The sequence below is a fragment of the Canis lupus genome, chromosome 26 (assembly GCF_011100685.1).
Source record: "Canis lupus familiaris isolate Mischka breed German Shepherd chromosome 26, alternate assembly UU_Cfam_GSD_1.0, whole genome shotgun sequence".
In the NCBI taxonomy this organism is placed as follows: Eukaryota; Metazoa; Chordata; class Mammalia; order Carnivora; family Canidae; genus Canis; species Canis lupus.
This window is the reverse complement of record NC_049247.1, coordinates 31182314-31204227: the sequence shown is the minus strand read 5'-3', so window position 1 is coordinate 31204227 and position 21914 is coordinate 31182314. Positions and strand designations below refer to the sequence as shown.

The following is a 21914-nucleotide window of genomic DNA, read 5'->3' as shown; positions in this document are numbered from 1 at the left end:
ATCAGAATAGGAAACCAGAGAGTGGGAAGCCCCAGTGGCTCAGCGGTTTAGCGCCACCTTCAGCCCAGGGCGTGGTCCTGGAGTCCCCGGGATCGAGTCCCACATCAGGCTCCCTGCATGGAGCCTCTGCCTCTCTCTCTCTCTCTCTCTCTCTCTCTCTCTCTCTCTCTGTCTCATGAATAAATAAATAAAATCTTTAAAAAAATTTTTTTAAATAAAAAAGGAAACCAGAGAGAGAGCAACTTGCCAACATCCAACATCTTAGTACTTGTTCTTTCATAGCTTTATCTTCATACAGATCTATATTTTTACCTAAAATTTCCTTTCTATAAATAATTACTATGTCAGCTAATTTATTTGGTAAAAATTCAAAAGTTTTAGGAATATTCAATTTAAAAAGTGAAATTCCTTTATACTTAAGGTCACCGTTAATAGAATTGTGTCTGAGTGTCTTTCCATGTTAGTACATGGATCTGGCTTTTCTTTAATGATTTAAAAACATTTCATCCAGGGGAGCCTGGTTGGCTCAGTTGGTAGGGCATGAGACTCTTTTTTTTTTTTTTTTTTTTATTTATTTATGATAGTCACACACACAGAGAGAGAGAGAGAGAGGGGCAGAGACACAGGCAGAGGGAGATGCAGGCGCCATGCACTGGGAGCCCGACGTGGGATTCGATCCCGGTCTCCAGGATCGCGCCCTGGGCCAAAGGCAGGCGCCAAACCGCTGCGCCACCCAGGGATCCCAGGGCATGAGACTCTTAATCTCAGTCAAGGCCATGAGCTCAGGCTCCATGCCCAACATATTTCATCTAGTCTTTCGAAAGCATTATTTAAAACCACAATATTTCATCTAGTCTTTCGGAAATTAAGCTTTTTCTACCTTTTACTGTTTTGTGTGTATGTCTGTTTTTGTTTTGCTTTAATAGTTGTCAGCTTAGCTGTTGAATTTGTTTAATGTACTAACCTGAGTCAAAGTTCAGAAACACTTGGTGGTTTAAAATTGAATTTCTTTTGAATATAGAAGGAACTATCTTTTAAAACCTCTGATAATGGGGATCCCTGGGTGGCACAGCGGTTTGGCGCCTGCCTTTGGCCCGGGGCGCGATCCTGGAGACCCGGGATCGAGTCCCACATCGGGCTCCCGGTGCATGGAGCCTGCTTCTCCCTCTGCCTGTGTCTCCGCCTCTCTCTCTCTCTCTCTCTGTGTGACTATCATAAATAAATAAATAAATAATAAATAAATAAATAAATAAATAAATAAATAAATAAATAAATAAATCAAACAAACAAAATCCTCTGATAATGAAGGTAGTGTGTTACCATGAGAGACAGTTTGGAAATCTAGAAAGAATAGTAGGTAAAAGAAACACTTAATTACCAGAATCCCAAAGTAACCTTTAACATTTTGCTATGCCAGTGGGTGCATAGCTTTAACCTATTTAGTTATAATTCTGTAATTACATAATGTATTATAATTGTAAGATTTTTAAAAATTATACCTGTGCATGCATTGCATATGTTACTGATTAGATGGGCTTGTATTCTGTGTTGTCCCAAGCATGTTACATAAATCTTACTTCCTAAGTTGCTTTTGTAAGAGGTGGATGCACAACAAAACTGCATAATTAAAACTTTATAATAAATAGACCTCCAGGCTTCCCCTGTTTGTTTCCTCGCTCTTTTATTGTTATGATTTGTATCAAATTAGTTGAGATTTGTATTTAGATTATCATCTTTAAATTAAAGCTATGAACTTTAAGATTGGTTTATTTAGATAATAATTAACATTACTAAAACCCAGGGACGCCTGGGTGGTTGAGTGTCTGCCTTCAGCTTGGGGCGTGATCTTGGAGTCCCGCATTGGGCTCCCCCCATGGGGAACCTACTTCTTCTTCTGCCTGTGTCTCTGCCTCGCTCTGTGTGTTTCTCCTGAATAAAATTTTTTTAAAATCTTTAAAAATTACTAAAATCCAGAGATTTAATTTTGAAATATAGGCTTTGGATGAAAATAATGAAGCAGGGAGGGGACTATAAATAGAATAAAGAAAGTGGGAAAATGGGAGTTGGTAGTGCTGGAGTGAGCAACATAGCATTATGATGTTAGGAACATAGGCTTTCCAGCCAGACCTCCTGGTTTCAGTTCATAGCCAAGCCACTTACTAGCTGCGTGAACTTCAGAGAAACTACTTAACCCCTTTGGGTCTCGGTTTTCCCGTTTGTTTATTTATTTATTTAGAATTTTTTAAGATTGATTTATTTGAGGAGTGAGTAAGCACATGTGAGCCAAGAGAGGGGCAGAAGGGGAGGGAAAGAATCTCAAACAAGACTCCCTATTGAACTCAGAGCCAGATGGGGGCTCAATCCCAGGACCCTGAGATCATGACCTGAGCCAAAATCAAGAGTCAGAGTCCTAACCAACTGAGGCGCCCCTCCCGATTATAAAGTAGAGTTAGTAATAGTACATGCAACAAGGTTGTATAAAAGTCCAGACTATTGGAATTTGTAGGTCTAGATTCTGAGATCTCAAGACTGAATTTTTTCATTTATATATCTCAGAGGTCTTTTCCATATCCCTAGTTATAAAGAATGCTAGGTAGTAGTCCTTAATAAGGATGACTCATAGTGTCTTTAACTAGTTTCATATTGGACATTAAAGTTCACTTCAGTTATCTATTGCTGCATAACAAACCACTCCACAGTTTGGGGCCTTATAATGACCACCACGTATTTGTTCATAAATCTGTTGACCTGGGCGTAGCTAAGTGGGTCTGCTTAGGTCTCCTCAAGTTGCATGGTCCAAAGTAGCCTTACCACATCTTGCAGTTGCTTTTCCTTTGTGCCATTGCCTGTCATCTTACAGTAGACCCAAATGGGTGACTTACGACATCAGCAGAAATATTCCAAAAGAGAAAGAGCAGAAGCTGCAAGGTCTGAGAATAGCAGACACTTCTGCCACAATCTGTTGGTCAAAGCAAATGACAAGGTCAGCAAAGATTCAAGTGTTGGAAAAAAAACAAAAAAACAAAAAAAAACTCACCATTGTTGGGAGGGATTTGTGGCCATATTTAATCTGCCACCAGATTGTTTCTAGTTTTTTACTATAATGTACATAATTTCATTTATTTTAATAAATAGATCTGAGTGTTCTGTGCCATCGGATTTCTAAGACCCTGGACATAGAACAACTATAAAATTGATTACCTGCCTGCATGGAGCGAATAGTCTGGACTAGTATAAAAATGACGTGAATAATGAGTGGAAGACTTCAGGGAACTCACAACTCTAAAACTTTCAAGCTGAAACACTGGCAGTTTTAAGTCTGGTTAATGATAGTTTACAAAAAAGAAAATGTAAATATCTCAAATATAGGAAAAGATATTATTATTTCGGATATGAAAATCGAAAGATCAGGGATCCCTGGGTGGCGCAGCGGTTTGGCGCCTGCCTTTGGCCCAGGGCGCGATCCTGGAGACCCGGGATCGAATCCCACATCAGGCTCCCGGTGCATGGACCCTGCTTCTCCCTCTGCCTATGTCTCTGCCTCTCTCTCTCTCTCTCTGTGACTATCATAAATAAATAAAAATTAAAAAAAAAAATCGAAAAGATCAGTAATCCCTCCCCCCCGGCCTCCAGTAGAACGCACCAAGTTTGATGATCCACCATGTGATCAAGGCTGTGGGGAAGATGGATGTTTTCAGAGACAGCTGATGGCCTGTAGATTGTTTGAGTCTCTCTGCAGGGCAGTTTAGCAGTTCTGTCACATTTTTTGTCCCAGCAACTTAGGGTATTGAACTTTTGGATCTGCCAACCAAATAGGAGAGAAGTGGCATTTTAATTTTTTTTTTTTTCAACTGAGGCGGGGCACCTGGCTCGCTCAGTAGGGCATGGACTCTTAATCTCAGGATCATGAGTTCAAGCCCCACATTGGGCATAGAGCTTACTTAATAAAAGAAAAACAAATCCTGAGATTGAATATATGTCAGATATTTATTAGAAATTTCTGATTGCTGAGTCCTTTGAAGAGTAGTATTGTGTATTTTTCTTCAAAGGAGTTTAGTTTAGGATTCTCTCCAAAATTACTCTAGTGAGGGGGAAGAAATGATTATTATTCAACAGATGGTACTGGGCTAGTTGAATAACTATTTGGAAGAAAATCAGTTTAAATCATTACTCACACTTCAAAGTGAATTCCGAAAGAATTGATAATTAGATATGTTTTTTTAAAAACCATGCCATTAAAAGCCAATGATATTTAAGAGTATTCAGTTGTTTTTTTTATCTCTGATTGGAGAAAGACTGTCTTCCTAAGCTCTAAAAACATACAAACCAAGAAGATAAACATAAAATAAAAATGCTATATTTGATCACATAAAAGTTTATTTATTTATTTCACAAAGAAGCTTAAAACTTAAAATAGGTCAGGTCTATTTTACACCTGAGCAATAGGTGTAAAATGTTTCAAATTGAAAAACATTTGAAGGATCCCTATCCTAACTATTGATGTTAAGGCGTCATAGCACAATGGTTTAGGCTATGTGCTCTAGAACCAGCCTGAATTCATATGGGCCCCACCACTTCAAATCTTTGACTTTGAACAAGGTATTTAACTTCTCTATTTCATAATTTCCTCATCTCAATTGGAACAACTTGCATTTCCCACCTCATAGGGTAATTGTGGGGGACTTCCATGAATTACTAGTTTATTGCTGTTAGACTAGTTAATATTAGTAGTGCCTAAAGAACCTTCAATGGCCAAAATGTAATAGGTGTAGGAATTCTTAAAAACTAGAATGATGGACATAGAAAATAACTAGTGCATATTTCACAGAAGCAATAGATGACATCATGAAAAGTGGACATGCTCAGCAGCCTCCATGGAACAGAGAGGCTTCCAACTAAAGGGTCATTGGTGACTACATAAGAGTAATTGAGGGACCCCTGTGGGACTTCTTGGTTTTGGGTCAAGTCATGATCTCAAGATTGTGAGATCAAGCCCCACAGCAGGCTCCTCACTCAGTTCAGAGTCTGCTTGAGATTCTCTCTCCCTCTGCCTCCCCCCTAGCTTATGCGTGCCCTTTCTCTCCCAAATAAATAAATCTTAAAAAAAAAAAAAAAAAAAAAAAGTAGTTGAAGCAGTGAGTATGAGCAGGAAGTTCAAATTGGAAAGTGCAGACAGGAATAACTGGTCCAGATGAGGGGAGCTGGCTGTGGTCAGGCCACAGCATTGTGGAGGTTTGGCTTTGAATAGGGAGAGGGTCTCCTCTTTCCACAGTTAAGGATATGTGTGAATCTGATGGAGGGACATCCCGGAGAGTTGCTCCCGGGGACCTCAGTTTCCTCGGTAGCACAGAGTAATGAAGTTCACATGGCAGGAAGGATATGATTCAAGCTGTCTGAGTTGAATCTTGGAATACAGAGGCAGCTGAGCAGAAAAATTCCCAGAACTTTGGGGAGATCCTTGATATGATTAAAAATCTTGTGGTTTTGTGGTACATAGTTCTCAATAGCATCCTTCTTAGACCTCTGAGTTCCCCCAGGTTCTTTCAGGGTGTCTATAGGGTTAAAACTATTTTTATAGTTTTAAGGTATTCTCACACTTTCTCTGTGCTGCCATCTGCTCTCTTGGTGCAGAAGCAGTGGTGAGCACGACTGCCAGCACCTCGACCCAGGACAAGGCAGTGGCAGTACCCTGTCCTCATAGCTAAAAACCAGTACCAGCTGCACATAAGAATGTCCCTGACAGAGCACTGAAAAGTCCTTACTTTATTAAATCCCACCCTTCTCACATGTCTTTTGCACATTCTGTGTGACAAAACGAGAGCATGAACACATACTGAATGCAGTGGGAGTGCTTACACAGGTTGGACTATGTCTGAATTAACTGGTTTTTAAGATTAATCATCAACAGGTTTTAAGAGTAGGGTTCTAAGATCGGGAAGTTTGAGAAGCATTGTTGCAGTGACACAGTTTGAACAGCTAGGTCTTTTTCTCTGGCCCTGCTCAGAAATTCAGGTTGAGGATGGGAGTGACAGGTTGAAGCCTTGATCTCTGAGGAGAGTTTTGCTGGATAGGTGAGATGGACCCGCTGTGGTGCTATGAAGAGCCAATCCTATGGCTTACCCTAGAGTCTGGGCTAAGATGGGAAGAAAAAATAGCTGATGGATCAGAAGGGCAGGGTCTTGTTGCTTTGTACCCACTGAAGTTAAAGAGAAGGTGTGAGGTTCTAGGAAGATACCAAGGAGAGTCCAGGATTGTGGTTAGATGTAATCCCAGCCTCAAAGGGACTTCCAGTCTTTTAGGGGAAATAAAGCCTGTATCCAAGGAAGCATACGCACAGGCAGAGTGATTCATGCCATCTGAGTGATGCCAGTGGATTGCTGTGTGGCGTGGGAGGAGGGAGGCCAGGCACTCTGACTGTGAGATCAGCACCTGCCAGCTGCTTCCGTTTCTCTCCTTTTTCCCTTCTGTAGCTGTGAATAACGCAGAAATAGCACTAGCAATAAAAGGAAGCTAGAGATCCAGTTATTTTTCAAGCAGAAAAAAAAAAAAAGCTATCTTCCTTTGCAATTTTTGCCTGTATGTTTAAGGGCCTAGAATTTAACTTGAAGGAACTAAAAGGTCTATTTTAAAGCTGTTTAAGCTACCAAATACCAGCTGCTTTGAAGTGCTTCCCAACTTAGTACCAACAAGATTTAGAGGGGAAAAGTATCCCCCAGCAGCTTAGAAACAATGATGTTACAATCTGACTATGGCCAAACTCTCCTGGATTTTTCCTGACAGAGGGTATCTAATTGGACAAAAGGCCAATAGCTTCTAATCTCAAGAAAGTTTTTGAGGAGTGTCTGAGTAATTGAGTTGTTTTAGTGTCCGACTCTTTAGGCTCAAGTCATGATCTCAGGGTTGTGAGATTGAGTCCCATGTCAGGCTCTATGCTCAGTGTGGAGTCTACTTGGGATTCTCTCCCTCTACTCCATGCACACACACATGCTCTCTCAAATTATAATAAATAAAAATCTTTAAAAAAAGTTTGGGGAATGTCTGTGAGTTCTTTTATGGAGAGAGGAGAACAGGGGTAGGTTTATTACCTGTGTTACAGGTAATATTATCTGTGTTACAGATAGTAAGACTGATGCCCAGCAACTGGTATGTCATGTGTTCACACATCTGCCAGGGGTTCTATGAAACTTAGATTGGGGCCAGAGGCACCTGAGTTCATCATTGTACTGCATTGTCCAGACTCTTGAGAGAGCTGCCTCTGAAACCTAGCCTGTTCATGGGCCCCTGAGACCCCCCATGTCCTGGCTGCAGGGATAAATACCTTTCCTGCCCAAGACACTGCTTTAGTCACCACTCTAGATTCCTAAGAGCTTCCTTCCTCTCCTGAAAAGTCCTCATAAAGCCTATAAAGCAAAGTGTCACTGTTCCCGAATTTCCTACAGTACATTCATGTGTATTGAAGAGATTATAGTTAGAGGCAAAAATAAATTTTAAAATGTACTATTTGTAGAAATGCATTATGTAAAAAACTTTTTTACAGTTTGTCTTGTGGACATGAGAAAAGTTCTGTGTTGTGTGGAATTTCTCATGACATCCAGCATGTGGTTTACCACATAGATTATCTCATAGTTGTCTTGAAGATTAAGGATGAGTGACGTGCAATAAGGGGAGTCACAGATGGGAGCCAGAGCTGAGTATCCACACTGAGGCATGCTCACACATGTGCACACATGTCCTCTCACGCCTCTGCTTTCAGTCACCTCAGGCAGTAAATTGCTGCTTTGAACTCCCAAAGAGAGATTGACTTCCCAGCACACAAGTGGTCAGTCACTTAAGATTCTGACTGTATACTGGCTGCTCTCACGGGTTGAACACAGCTTTTAGTGAATAAATGATTAAAATGATTTTCCTTTACCATTTTACTCTCAGGACTTAGTGATATGTGCTAATTTGCAGATGAATGAGGTTGACAACCTCATAAGTTATCACTGATAAACCAAGGCTTCATTGAGTAGATGGCAATGTTTTCATTTTTTGTTTTTATTTTATTTTTTAAAGATTTTATTTATTCATGATAGAGAGAGAGAAAGAGGCAGAGAGACACAGGCAGAGGGAGAAGCAGGCTCCACGCAGGGAGCCCCATGTGGGACTCGATCCCGGGACTCCAGGATCGCGCCCTGGACCAAAGGCAGGCGCCAAACCACTGAGCCACCCAGGGATCCCCCGGTTTTATTTTATTGATCACCATTCTGTTTTTTTTTTTTTTTTTTTTAAGTATTCCCTTTTTTTTTTTAACTTTATTTATTCATGAGAGAGGCAGAGAGACAGGCAGGCAGAGGGAGAAGCAGGCTCCATGCAGGGAACCCAACATGGGACTCGATCCTGGGTCTCCAGGATCACACCCTGAGCCGAAGGCAGGCGCTAAACCACTGAGCCACCCAGGGATCCCCTTGATCACTGTTCTTTAAAAAAGAATGTTCTTTTTATTCCCTAGTAGTTTTTCAGACTTGGAATGGATTATCAGACTTGTTTCTTGGAATCCTTGGATTTTTTAGGGGTGCCTCAGAACTGTGAGCTAGGACTTAAGAAAGATGGATAGCGGGATCCCTGGGTGGCGCAGCGGTTTGGCGCCTGCCTTTGGCCCAGGGCGCGATCCTGGAGACCCGGGATCGAATCCCACGTCGGGCTGCCGGTGCATGGAGCCTGCTTCTCCCTCTGCCTATGTCTCTGCCTCTCTCTCTCTCTCTCTCTCTCTGTGACTATCATAAATAAATAAAAATTAAAAAAAAAAAAAAAGATGGATAGCTCCTTACTCCGTCAATAGCCTTGAATTTGAGAAAAGGACCTGCTTTGGAAAGGACATGAAGTGGAAACACTGTTCTAAGCATTGTCAAGTAAAAGCAGACACTTTTTTTAAAAGCTCCCTTTGCTGCTGCTTTTTTTTTTTTTTTTTTTTAAGATTTTATTTATGATAGTCACAGAGAGAGAGAGAGAGAGGCAGAGACACAGGCAGAGGGAGAAGCAGGCTCCATGCACCGGGAGCCCGACGTGGGATTCGATCCTGGGTCTCCAAGATCGCGCCCTGGGCCAAAGGCAGGCGCCAAACCGCTGCGCCACCCAGGGATCCCCCTTTCTGCTTCTTTACCAGAGCGATAATGTCTTTTCTAGCATGTATTCTTTCTCATTGAAATCTGCGCCTGATACTAAATGCAGGAAGTGTTCGGTCACGTTTCCCTTAACCCGTGTTCTAGCCACTGTCAGCCATGACCTTTGGCTTTTCTCATGGCTTGAAGTAGTGCCTGGACACTAGCTATGGAGGCCACCAGGGTGAGCTAATCATTAGCTGTCCCTCCATCTTGATCTGGTTGATGCTACACTTGCTTCCTATTCCTGTACTCTCTACACAGAAATATTCAGCTGCTCACTACTGACCAGATCAAGAGAATACTTAGGGGTTGCTTGGCTGGCTCAGTCAGAAGAGCATGTGACTGATGTAGAGGTCATGGGTTTGAGCCCCATGTTGGGTGTAGGGATTACTTAAATAAATTAATAAACTTTAAAAAAAAAAAAAGAGAGAGAGCATACTTTTGTTTTGGGCCTTGGAGAAAGATGCCAAGCTGCAGAGTGGGCCAGGGGGCCTGTGCTTCACACATGGATCTCAGCCAGGACCTGGAAACCACACAGGAGGACAAGTGACCATTGTCTTCTGTGACCTTAGAGGCCTTCTTTATATGTTGAAAGATAAACTGACCATTGCAGAGAGGACTTTGGATTTCAGAGAAATACATATATAACACTTTACCTTCAGATGCCTGCAAAACATAAGAATGGTTTAGGGGAAAAAATCCAGGTTTTGTAGGAAGAGTTGGGTTTGAACCCTAGGCTTCCACTTTCAGCCTTTGGCTGATCACATCACCTTTCTGAGTCTAGGTCTGCAATTGTTAGATTAGCCACAGTCTTGAGAAGCTCAGAGAGGTAATAGGCACCCAGTGTGCTGCTGGCTCTTCTCCCCATAGTGATGCTTAGTTCCATTGTTTCATGAGTCAATTTAAACAGGAAATGGAAAGTAATCAGTAAATGTTCCTTTGGCTTCTCACCACTGCAAAACCTTTCTCTTTGTAGCTCTGGATTTACTGGACAAAATGTTGACATTCAACCCTCACAAGAGGATTGAAGTAGAACAGGCTCTGGCCCATCCGTATCTGGAGCAGTATTATGACCCAAGTGATGAGGTAAGACCTATACCCTGGCTGCTGCTTCAGGAATATCTATCAGGCAGCAGTAGGCCCAACCAGGAAGGGCCCAGATGTCACGTTAGATTGGTTCTGAGAAGTGTATGATGCCACACCTGGTCCTCTCAGCCTGCATTGTCTGCTTGAGGACTAGTACTGTCAGCACAGCTTGAAACCTCTCCCTACCCCACCCCCCAAACCCCTTCTGTCTCAGAAAGCTTCCTCCAGGGCACCTGCAGCAGAGGTGGGACTGGGGAAATAGATGAGTAAAGGGGAGCACGAATAAACAGGCAGTCCAAGGCTAGAGACCATTGTCATGGTCTGTGGCAGGAAGAGCTACCTCAATCACAGTGCCTGTCTGAGGGTGGAAAGGAGGCCAACTGCCTGCTTGGAGAGGGGCATTGCAAGGGGGCGGTATGCCTGGTATGTGCCTGGTATGCCTCCTTAGGTATGGGGATACTAGAGCCTCTTGTGGTAAGAAATGCGTCCAGAGGTGGATGTGGCAGGCCTCCAAAGCCAGGTAAAGATCCTGTGTGTAAAAAAAAAAAAAAAAAAAAATCCTGTGTGTCATGTTTATCTCTAAGAAAGTCCCAGTTCCTTAGCCTCTTGGATTCTTCTGGGGCTTTATTCTCTGGATGGTAATGAAGAAAAATGTAGTATGAACCAAAGTTTGGATCTTTCTAGTGGAGGCTCATGCAGAGACAGTAAGCTTTCATAAGAGAACCAAGCGGAGTGTGTTAAAAGGAAAAATGGAAGAGGAAAAGAAAAAGATATAAAAGTTAAAAACTGATAAATGAAAGAGAAAGAAGAAATCAAAAAGAGGAAGTATTTCCTAATTAGCCCCCTTCCATCTCTGTCCCCTACCCTCAGAAATAATGGAGGCAGCTTACAAAGATACCTACAACATAATAAATAATAGGGAAGGAGGGGAGAGTGTAAAGTTTGGAGCTCTGACCAGCCCTATGAGCCCCCCGTGTCCTAATCACAAGCCTAGGTGGTACTCCAAATCCAGTTAGCAGGTGGGAGGACCAGAAGGATGGCATATGTGGGACACCATTGTGACCTCACACATACAGCTGCCCTTCAAAGAGGGCTAACTACTTGTTTTTCTCTTGTGGACACGAATCCTTTTCCCCCTTTCAAAAAACCAATGCTTAGTGCAGAGTTGGTGTCCATGTTTCCTTACCCTGAAGGCCTGGTGTGAGGATTACATGGATAAAATCTAGGAGTGCCTGGTAACTAGGCATCCACTGATTGATAGCTGGAATCCTCATCAGATTAGTTGTAGAACATTGTGTTAGTTTGGAGGTACTTAAAAATCAAAATATAAATAATATCAATTGACTGATTTTCTTTTTCACCATTGTATATATGGAAATTCTTTGACATAGTCATTTTAAATATGTACTTAAATATTAAATAGCCTTCTGATTAGTCATAGGTTGTGCTGAAAAGTAAAAATGAAAACTTGCAGAAAACTATGACAGATCATGTTGTAGTCTTGTTACACAGATATTAAGATTTTGGAGTATTTTCTTCTCAGTCTAATATTTCTGTATCTAAACTTTTTTTAAAAACAGGGTTTTGTTTAACACAAACATGCACATTTCCCCATAATATTATTCTTTCTTACGGCTTCATTTTTAATGACTCCATAGTAATTTTTCATATGAAGATAGTATAATGTATTTAATCAAGTATTTGATTTTGAGTATCATGGCTTTTGATTGTGTAAACCTATCCCCACAACAGCAAATTTCTGTTACTTCAATACTTAGTGCCTTAAAATTTTTTTTTTTTTTTTTTTTTTAAGATTTTATTTATTTACTCATGAGAGACACAGAGAGAGAGAGAGGCAGAGACACAGGCAGAGGGAGAAGCAGGCTCCCCGCAAGGAGCCGGATGCGGGACTCGATCATGGATCCCAGAATCATGCCCTGGGCCAAAGGCAGATGCTCAACCACTGAGCCACCCCGGTGTCCCAGTGCCTTAAAATTTTGAAAATGATTTTGGGATTAGTGGTAAATTCAGAAGAGTGGTCAAAATAGATTTAGTTGCTCCCCGTGCATTTACTGTATGTTCACAGAAAATGTGCCTTTTGGATCACGTAGATGGAATACGGGTACATAGATACTTCTCAGAGCTTTTGGGTTTCCAAAGATGTCAGTGCTACTATATACATTTCAGAGTTGAATCCACATACATTATGAATCAGTACATGACTACCTCAACCACAATCACTCTTGTCTACTCCATGTTCTTTGCTCTCCTACAGCCCATCGCTGAGGCGCCATTCAAGTTTGACATGGAGCTAGATGACCTGCCCAAGGAAAAGCTCAAGGAGCTCATCTTCGAAGAGACAGCTAGATTCCAGCCGGGATACAGATCTTAAATTTATCAGGTACCTAGAGTTTTAGTCGCACAACAAACCCTGGTGAGGGAGAGAGAATATAAATTAAATGTTATTAAAAAGAAAGGGGAAGCCTGGGTGGCTCAGTGGTTGAGTGTCTGCCTTTGGCTCAGGACATGATCCCAGGGTTCCGGGGTCAAGTCCTCCATCGGGCTCCCCACGAGAAGCCTGCTTTTCCCTCTGCCTATGTCTCTGCCTCTCTCTCTCTCTCCCTCTCTCCCTCTCTCTCTCTCTCTCTCTCTCTTAAATAAATAAATAAATAAATAAATAAATAAATAAATAAATAATAAATAAATAAATAAATAAAATTTACAAAATATTTCCTTGAGTTCCACATGGAAGTTTCCTTTGCTTAAGTTTTAAAGGGTGGTGAGCAATGTTGTGGTATCGGTAAGATTTCAAAAAATTGTGTTCAAGAAAAAGGAAATGCAGATCTTGATTTTAGAGAACATACAGAAAGAGGAGAGAGAATAGTGTGGGAACTTGGGAGTGAGAATTGTGTTCAACTCTGTAGAAATGAGCAGTGAAGTTGAGAATCACAAGCAAGGGCCAAAGCATTTGCTGGAGAAATGCTTTGACATACCAGCCTCAGGGGCTGGAGCAGTGTTGTGTGCTGCGTGCCCACAAGTGTCCATGGAGCTGCTGCGCTTGCCTTGGAACTGGAGGCTCCCTGACAGCAGAAAGAGAGGAATGGGTTCTGTGGCAGTATGCATCTAATACAACCATATCTCTGCTCCCCTCTTCCCTGTTTTGTCCATTGCATTTTCATATGATGGTTCAGGCTGAGGGCAGTACTGAGGCTCCAAGTAGAAACTGCTTGGGGTTTCACTTGGAGGACATACAAATGGTCAGAGGTCATTAGATGTAACCGCAGGAAGCTGTTCCTAGCCTCCAGCTAAAGGAACAAAAGTCAAACTGTTTTCCAGGGTCCTTGATCATCACACAGCAAGGGTGCTGGGCAGCTGCTGTAACTGCAGCTGTTAGATTATCACCATTGCTGAAAAGGGGTCAAGAGCCTGTGCTGCCACTGATGTGGGGGATCTCTGGAGCCTAAAGCCATCATTACCATCCTTCCTCCTAAAACCAGGAGTCTCCCTCCTAAAAAACCATGTATCGGTAAGAAGCAGAGAAAAGGAAACCTGTTTTTTCCTATATGTGCCAGCCATTGTCAGAACCTCTCAGAAGCCAATCACCAGTGAAGTCCAACAGTGCAGTGACAAGCTCCCAGCACTGTCATTAAGGACAGAGGACAGGGGAAAACTAGAAAGGATATCTGAGAACAGACATGGCCAGCTCAGCTTCAGAGAGCTGTGGAAGCCAGGCAGAGTAAGGCTGGGTTATTAACTGGTAGAGAATACCACTACCAGTTAGTGGTACTAACTGGTTAGAGTACCGCTACTCTACTAATGGGACAGAAAATGGAATTTTCAGAAGTCTGGTATCCAAGTATGGAGGGTTGGAGGAGAAGCCTGGATGGGAGATGAGCTCAAAATGAATCTTCCAGACCAGAGGGCTAGAGGCTAGGATGAGGGCTGTGGAGGTGAGAACCATTGTGTTCAGGAGAGTGGAGGGAACACAAAGTCTGAAAGACTCCAAATTTCCTAACCCTAGCACCTGGGGGCCAGGAGATCTTAGCCTGACACTGAACATGTCCTAAAAGACAAAGCATGTAAAGTGTGGAAGAAGTGTAGGCTTACAGGACATTAGGAGAATACTGATAAACAAGCCTTTGGGGAAGTGTCTGAATGAGAGACAGAAGGTGTTAGGAGGCTGAGTAGGAGTCTAGCAAGGCTTGGATTCATTTATCCTTTCATACCTCTTGGTGTGATAGTCTTTTAAAGTATTTGTTATGTACAGTGATCTGCAAGATCATTTACTGACAGGTCAGACCCCAGGACCAACCATTTTCACTCCTTATATTGAGTCTCCTTCGGTTCTCCTTTCTGGTCCCTCTGCTTGGTGCTCACAGTGGAAGGGGTCCTCTCTCTCCCTTCCTGTGACTGCAGGAGGTCAGATCAGCTGCCTGCGGTTTTGTAGATAAAGTTTAATCTGGCCCTATACGAGAACAGGTTTGCTGACCCCTGGCCTAGAATAGTGAGCTGAACTACTTCGGTTGCTTTTCTTCTTCACAATCCCTTTAGCAGCTCATTTTCCTGAAGTCTGTTAGTGGATTTTGTTTTTCCCCATCTTTTTCTTGTCGAACTGACACATACTGCATGCCTGTGATAAGCACATGTTAGACTGCCTAAGTGAGCAGAGCAAACAACTCTGAAACTGGCCTCAAAGGAGCATACGGTCTAGTAGAGTACAAAGACAGGCAGAACTGCCATGCACAGTTTTCGTGTAAAAGAATGTGCCAGGAAGGGAGCATTCTGTTGTCTGGGGAGGTGCTTGGCAGTGCGGGGCCAGGGAGTCAGGTCCGAGTGGGAGGTTGAAGTCCAGGCTTATCAAGGAGCCCCGCCTCTCCCTCCCAGGCATCTTCCGGTCCTGAAGCACCAGAGTACGTGATGCTAGGGCAGTAAGAATGTTGGGCAACCTCAGAGAACGGGCACCCTTGGGATCACTGGCAAGGCTACTGGAGGAGAAGGGCAGTGCAGCAGCCACAGAGGAACAAGACAAAGGCGAGCATGCTCCTGGGGATCCAGGGCGCAACTCCTGGGGCCTGACATCTGAAGTCTGAGTTAGCAGACAGAGGTCAAGGCAGCTGCCAGAGTCCACCCTAGTTCTGAGAGTCTGGGACCATGGCTTGTTACCATGGACAGGGGTGGCAAAGACCCTCACTCTCTGTTTAGTTCACTTTCTCCATGGGGGCAAAAGGCACAGTATGTGCTTATAGCCTTTTTTTCCCTATTTTCTGTTACTGAATTATAATTGACATATAATACTAGCTTCAGGTGTACAGCATAATGATTTGATTTTTATACATCACAAAATAATCACCTCAATAGATCTAGTTCCTTCCAGTGGTTTTTTCAATTTTCAGCTATTCTGAAGAGTTGAGTTTTACAATAAAAACCCACATTCCCGCCATCTATATTACATAATTAACATTTTGCTATACATGCTTTCTCACATATCTGTCCATCTGTTCTTCCATCTACTTGTCAATCTATCTTACTACTTTTGTGTGCATTTCAAAGGAGGTTGCCAACATCTAGACCAGCTTAAAAATTTAGTCATCTAGAATATAAAAGTTAAATCCATGGGAAGGTGGGGGCTGGGGGCATTTGCTAAATTCTGGGCCAGGTTCTTTCACAAACATTTCATTTTGATGCTCACAGCAACATTGTCTGAAGTCAGCACACAGCCCATGTTTATGATTGAGGAAACTGAAGATTGCCTGTGTTTAGGCATTATGCTGGTGGCAAAGTTAGATAGGTCTGGGTCTTCTGGACCCAGAATCCCATTTTCTTATGAGTTCTGTAGACTGCCTTGGAGTAGTTCTGTGCTCTGGAAAGGGTCGAGGAACTCTTTCACAATACCATGCAGCAGTGTTACTGAGTTCCCAGCCTACAACAGTAAGATTAGAAGTTACAAACTGGAGAGTCAGGTAGATACAGGTGCTAGAACATACAGGGACGTTAGAGGAAGGTGATGTTAACTGTCCAGCTACATAGGAAAGAACTGGAAAACATACACACACAGGACCTCAGAGCACAGCCATGGGGACCCCTTTGTGGGAGGGGATGGCAGATACTCCAGAAGAAGCTCCAGGTGTCCTCTGCTTACCTCATCACAGGCTTTACTGATGCCCTTAGTGGTCTTAAAAGATCAGAGTATATTCATTATATTTTATTTAAGTGGGTCAGGTCACTGACCAGATTCAGATTGTCCACTGAAAAGTCTAAAAATGTGTTCATGGTTAACTTTTTGACAAGCCTCATGTTGTAAGAGGCTGGTGAAGGTGAAGGCAGGCTCCTGACTCCCTTCCTCATCTGCCTGTTGGTGAGTTTTCTCAAATGGATTAATTTCTCCCCGCCAGTACGTTTGGCTGCAGTTCAGAACAGTGGGACCTAGAAGGAGATCATTTCCCATCTCTGAGTCTATCTCCTTGCCACAGAATTGGGATATAATATCCATCCTTCCTGCCCTGACTCTTGAGTGGTAGATGAAAGCCATCTTGCCTGAAAGTGTATTGTGAAATACCAAAGTGACATTCTGCTAGATCGTACTAGCAAACATTTCATAGCAATAAGGGTCTCTCCAGGTGCCAGCATGGCTCATTCAGTTAAGCATCAAGATCCCAGCATCCTGGGATTAAGCCCCACATCTGTGCTCCCTGCTTACGGTGCAGTCTGCTTCTCCCTCTGCCCCTCCCCCTGCTTGTGCTCTCTCTTATGCTCTCTTGTTCTCTCTCACTCTGTACTGTCTCTCTCAAATAAATAAAATATTTAAAAAACACAAGTCTCTCCAGAGAGAATATTTATTTTGTTTGCATTTTGACATATTTAGTTGCCCTCCCAGCCATCTCAAGCAGGTTTCCTCATCAGAATCAAGAACACAACATGATTGGAGTGGCAATGTTTCACTTCTCCCTAGGATGATACAAAACTAATAGAAACCTAGGGATGAGCTTAATTCATTATATATGGATGCCCTAGGCAGTGGTTCTCAAAAGTGTGGTCCATCTGTGCCCTACCCCCTAATAATCTGTGTTTTAACAAGCTCTGCAGAGCATTCTGATGCTCACCCTTGAGAACTACTAGCCTATAAAGAGAGTAGATTTGATTTGTACTGGGGATCTCTTGCAGGTGGCCCATATGCAGACATCTGGAGAGCCAGGTGGGCCCTGTCAAGTGTAGTAAATGAACGAAGGGTATCTTCGGGGTGCCACCTGCTTTCAAGGTGCTGTCCTGGAGGCCTGGTGGGGAAATAGCTGTCAGATCACCTCTGACCTGAGCCATAAGAACCATCTCCTGCTCATGGGAACCCTGCCATGGTCCCCTGCCTCACCAGAATCCAGGCCCACCAACTTCACACTTCAGCCAGTGCTTCAGTTTGCTTGTCTTGCTTTGTTGCAGTTACAGGAAACTTGAGTGTTACAACAACATGCTTGGCGCTCTGTGGTTGATTCTGTCCTGACTGGACATCCAGAGAGAAAAAGAGGCTTGGTAAGAATAGGAGGCAGTATAAGTGCCTGGATGGCTCAGTCAGTGAAGCATGTGACTCTTGATGTCAGGGTTCTGAGTTTGACCCTACAGTGGGTGTAGAGATTACTTTAAAAAAAAAAAAAGGACGGGATCCCTGGGTGGCGCAGCGGTTTAGCGCCTGCCTTTGGCCCAGGGCGCGATCCTGGAGACCCGGGATCGAATCCCACGTCGGGCTCCCTGCATGGAGCCTGCTTCTCCCTCTGCCTGTGTTGTGTCTCTGCCTCTCTCTCTCTCTGTGTGACTATCATAAATGAATAAAAAAAAAAATTAAAAAAAAAAATAAAAAAAAAAGGAGGTGGCAGAGCAAACAAATGTTTTACATAAATGTGTTTCCTTTCCTTTTCCTTCCCCTTCCCTTTCCTTTTCCCCTTCCCTTCTTTTTTTTGGAGGGGGAGGAGGAGAAAAAGAATCTTAAACAAGCTCCGTGCCCAGTGTGGAGCCCAATGTGGGGCTTGATCTTACAACCCTTGAGATCATGGCCTGACCCGAACTCAGGAGTTGGACACTTAACCAACTGAGCCACCCAGGCGCCCCGAGTGTGTGTGTTAAGGCTTTATTTGAGAGAGAGTACCAGCAGGGGGAGTGGTAGAGGGAGAGAGAGAGAGAGAGAGAGAGAGAGAGAGAAGCAGACTCCCCGCTGAGCCAGGGAGCTGGACATGGAGCTGCATCCCAGGACCCTGAGATCATGACCTGAGCCAAAGGCAGACAACTGACTGAGCCACTTAAGCACCCCACCAAATGTATGTTCTTTACAAAGACCTTCAGATTCTGGTTTTGATCATTGGAGTGGCGGGTACAGTAGTTAATAAAAGGCATCTTGAGAACACTGAAGCCCCCCAAGCTATGAGTGCACACACATGTGTTCCTTGTGAGTGTAGCAAGAACCTCCTCTGAGTTGTCCGAGAAGAGGTGCCTATAGACCAGAGGCAGAGCCCACCCCTTCAGAGCTACCTTGTGATGTGTAGGCCTGAGTGGTTCCAGGTAAAATGACCTTTTTGCAGGAGTGGCTTTTCTCTTACCCTATTCTTTTTCCCCACTTTCCAGTTTCTGTCATGTTGGTTCATTCTTTTCACTTCTCCATTTTCCTAATGCTGCTGCTAATGTTGTTTTAACGTAGGTCCTTTTTTAAAAAAATTTTTTTTTAATATTTTTAAAATTTATTCATGAGACACACAGAGGCAGAGACAGGGAGAAGCAGGCTCCCCACAGGGAACCCGATGTCAGCCTCGATGCGGGACTCAATCCCAGGACCCTGGGACCACGACCTGAGCCAAAGGCAGATGTTTAACCACTGAGCTACCCAGGTGCCACAGCGTGGGTCTTTTTTAACTCATAGGTTTGTTTGTTTGTTTTTCAATAGGACAAGGGCTCAGAGGACTGGACGTGCTCAGACATCGGTGTTGTTCTTCCCAGTTCTTGACCCCGGTCCTGTCTCCAGCCCGTCTCGGCTTAATCCACCTTGACTCCTTTGAGCCGTTCGGAGGGGCGGTTTCTGGTAGTTGTGGCTTTTATGCTTTCAAAGAATTCCTTCAGTCCAGAGAACTGTTCCTGGCATCCCTGTGTGTGTCACCCACCGGTGACCTGTGGCAGTATGTACTTTCAGTGCACCTACTGCTTACCGTTGCTTTAGTCACTAATCGCTTTCTGGTTTGAAAGATGCAGTGGTTCCTCCCTCTCCTGAATCCTCCCTATGTACCGCCCTGCTGACCCATGCAGTCACATCAGAGATAGTTCTTTCCAGATTGGCTCTCGTCACTGGCCTCTCACTTTATGATAGGGAAGGCTACTACCTAGGGCACTTTAAGTCAGTGACAGCCCCTTATTTGCACATCACCTTTTCACCATCAGCGTTTCCCCGGAGCAGGAGTGTTTGGAAACAACTGGGATGTCGTTGCAGCCTGCGGCAAGTGCTCCCATCTCGGGAACCTTTAGGGGCACTTGCCCGTGTCTTTTCTCATATCATGTTAGTCACTAACATATTTAAGGTTTGTGCTGTTTGCCCAGCTTTTAGAATACTCAACCATTTTTCTAAATAAAAGAAGTACTGCATCCAGCAACTTCACTCTGTAGATTTATGTGGTTTCTTACACCATTTATTGAGGTATAACACTTGCCCCAGATGTGTCATCTGCAGTACTGTTTGCAAGGCTTACACAAAAAGATTTAAAGTGACAGCTGCACTCAGGATTTAGTGAGAGATGTACACAGGTCACAACAGGGTGCTAAAGAAAGTGTCTGGAGAAGCAGCCAGCAGGCCACCCAGCTGTCATGGGGCAGAGCTGCACACACAGGTGGTGTACGTATATCCCCGAGCTACTTCACATGGTGTGCCACGTTCAGTGTAACCACATGCAATGCCTCAGGATTTAGCAGAGAGGAGCCCTGCGTCTTTAAATGAGAAAGTGTACAATTCTTTTTCCTCCTACAGCATGTCAGCATCTCAAGTTCATTTTTCAACCTATGATATAACAATTTGTAATAAAGCCTTCATGAGCTCATGGCGTGAAGCACTGTTCTGTCGTCAAGTACTCTCAAATGTTTCTGATACTGCTGAGCTAAGACCATGAGAAAAAGCTAGCACTAAGTCATGTTTGGAGCTCTATCCCATATTCTCCTGATCTCTTTAAGTATTTGTTCCTGCCACTGTACACTGTGGCGTTGACTTGGTGTTCTGTCCCAGTGCGGTGCCTCCTCTTGACTCCCCCACTGCTCTCTGTGGTGAGAAATTTGCCTTGTTCAATAATTACTGTACCCTCGCATGACTGTTACAGCTTTCTGTGCAGAGATGACTGTCCAAGTGCCACATGCCTATGATTGAAACGAAAAATTTATTGTTACCTCTGAGTTTGTGTTCCACGGAAATGCTATCCAGCAGATCACTTAGGAAAAATAATTCTATTTTTAGCTTTTCATTTCTCAGCTGTCCTTTTTTTTTCTTGTTTGATTTTTGACAGCAATGGAGAATGGGTTATATAAAGACTGCCTGCTAATATGAACAGAAATGCACTTGTAATTCATGAAAATAAATGTACATCTTCGATCTTCATATTCATGTTAAGATTCAGTGTCAATTTCCTCTGGATCAGCGTGTCCAAATGGACAGTCAGCTTCAGTTGTGCTTGGAGCAGAAATGCTTACGGGCCTCCCCTTCCCGCCCGGACACTGCCCCAACACTGGTTTACACAGGATGATTTAGAAGGCATTTCTGTAGGGTCCTAGTTTCCTAGGATCAACTCTGACATGTTCCTTTACTCAAACCATAGGTCTAAAATACTATATCAAACTCTGATGAAGAGCCCAAACGTCTCAGGTTGGATTCTCTGGTTCTTTCTAAAGAGGGCCTGCCTATGTGCCCCAGAACTGCTCCTGGGCATGGCGGGGTGCTGGGAAGGGCTGCCCAGTGTCACTTGGCCCATACCACCTGGGTCAGGGTGTGGATGCTCACACCTCATGGGCTAACGATGGACGGCTAACTCAGCCTCAGAGATCGGAACCACATCTAGATTCTTGCCCTAAAATACGTGATTCATCTCCATGCTCAGAGCTGCCAGGCCAAGGTCAATGCATCCGGCATTGACAGAATAGAAGTTTGATTGTTACTTAATAACATTGGTGAGTCAGTTTTCATTTTCGAAGAAGCAGTGACAGTTTTCTTACTCTTCTTTTGTTCTTTTTTTAATGGAATGTTAGTATTATTATGAGGTTAATTTGCAGTCCTCTAAATAGAAAGCCATAGCCTTGGTTACTAATACCTGAGGACTGTGGGCTGTCCCACCCTCCTCACTGGTACTGTGGAGTCAGATTAGCATGAAACCACTAACTGCATTCTAGAATCACTGTAGCCGTAAGTTGTGTGCTTTTTATTAATCATGCCAAACTTGGTTTAACAGGTCAGAGAATTGTCATAATCAAGGTACCTGTGAAAAGTACTAGCTATTCTATGTGCTAGGCTCGTCATTTGGATCTTCTTATATCTCTAAAAATGTATCCACTTAGGTCATCCAAATTCCTATTGGTGATACTGAATGCCTCCATCTTAGTATGCTCAGAGAAACTTTCAGACCAATAAATGGCTTTTTTGGTGTCTAAAACGTAAAGCAAAAAATTCCTGTTGAAACATTCCAG

General features: G+C 43.3%; 1 protein-coding gene across 1 annotated transcript in view; it reads left to right on the top strand.

The window, feature by feature from the left end:
* Positions 1-21555, top strand: part of MAPK1 (mitogen-activated protein kinase 1) — a 119954-nt gene extending 98399 nt beyond the window's left edge. The window contains 3 exon segments of the mRNA NM_001110800.1: positions 10120-10229; positions 12505-12630; positions 19150-21555. Coding sequence (NP_001104270.1) covers positions 10120-10229; positions 12505-12621 — 227 coding nt within the window. The 3' untranslated portion in view covers positions 12622-12630; positions 19150-21555.
* Positions 21556-21914: the final 359 nt, after the last annotated feature.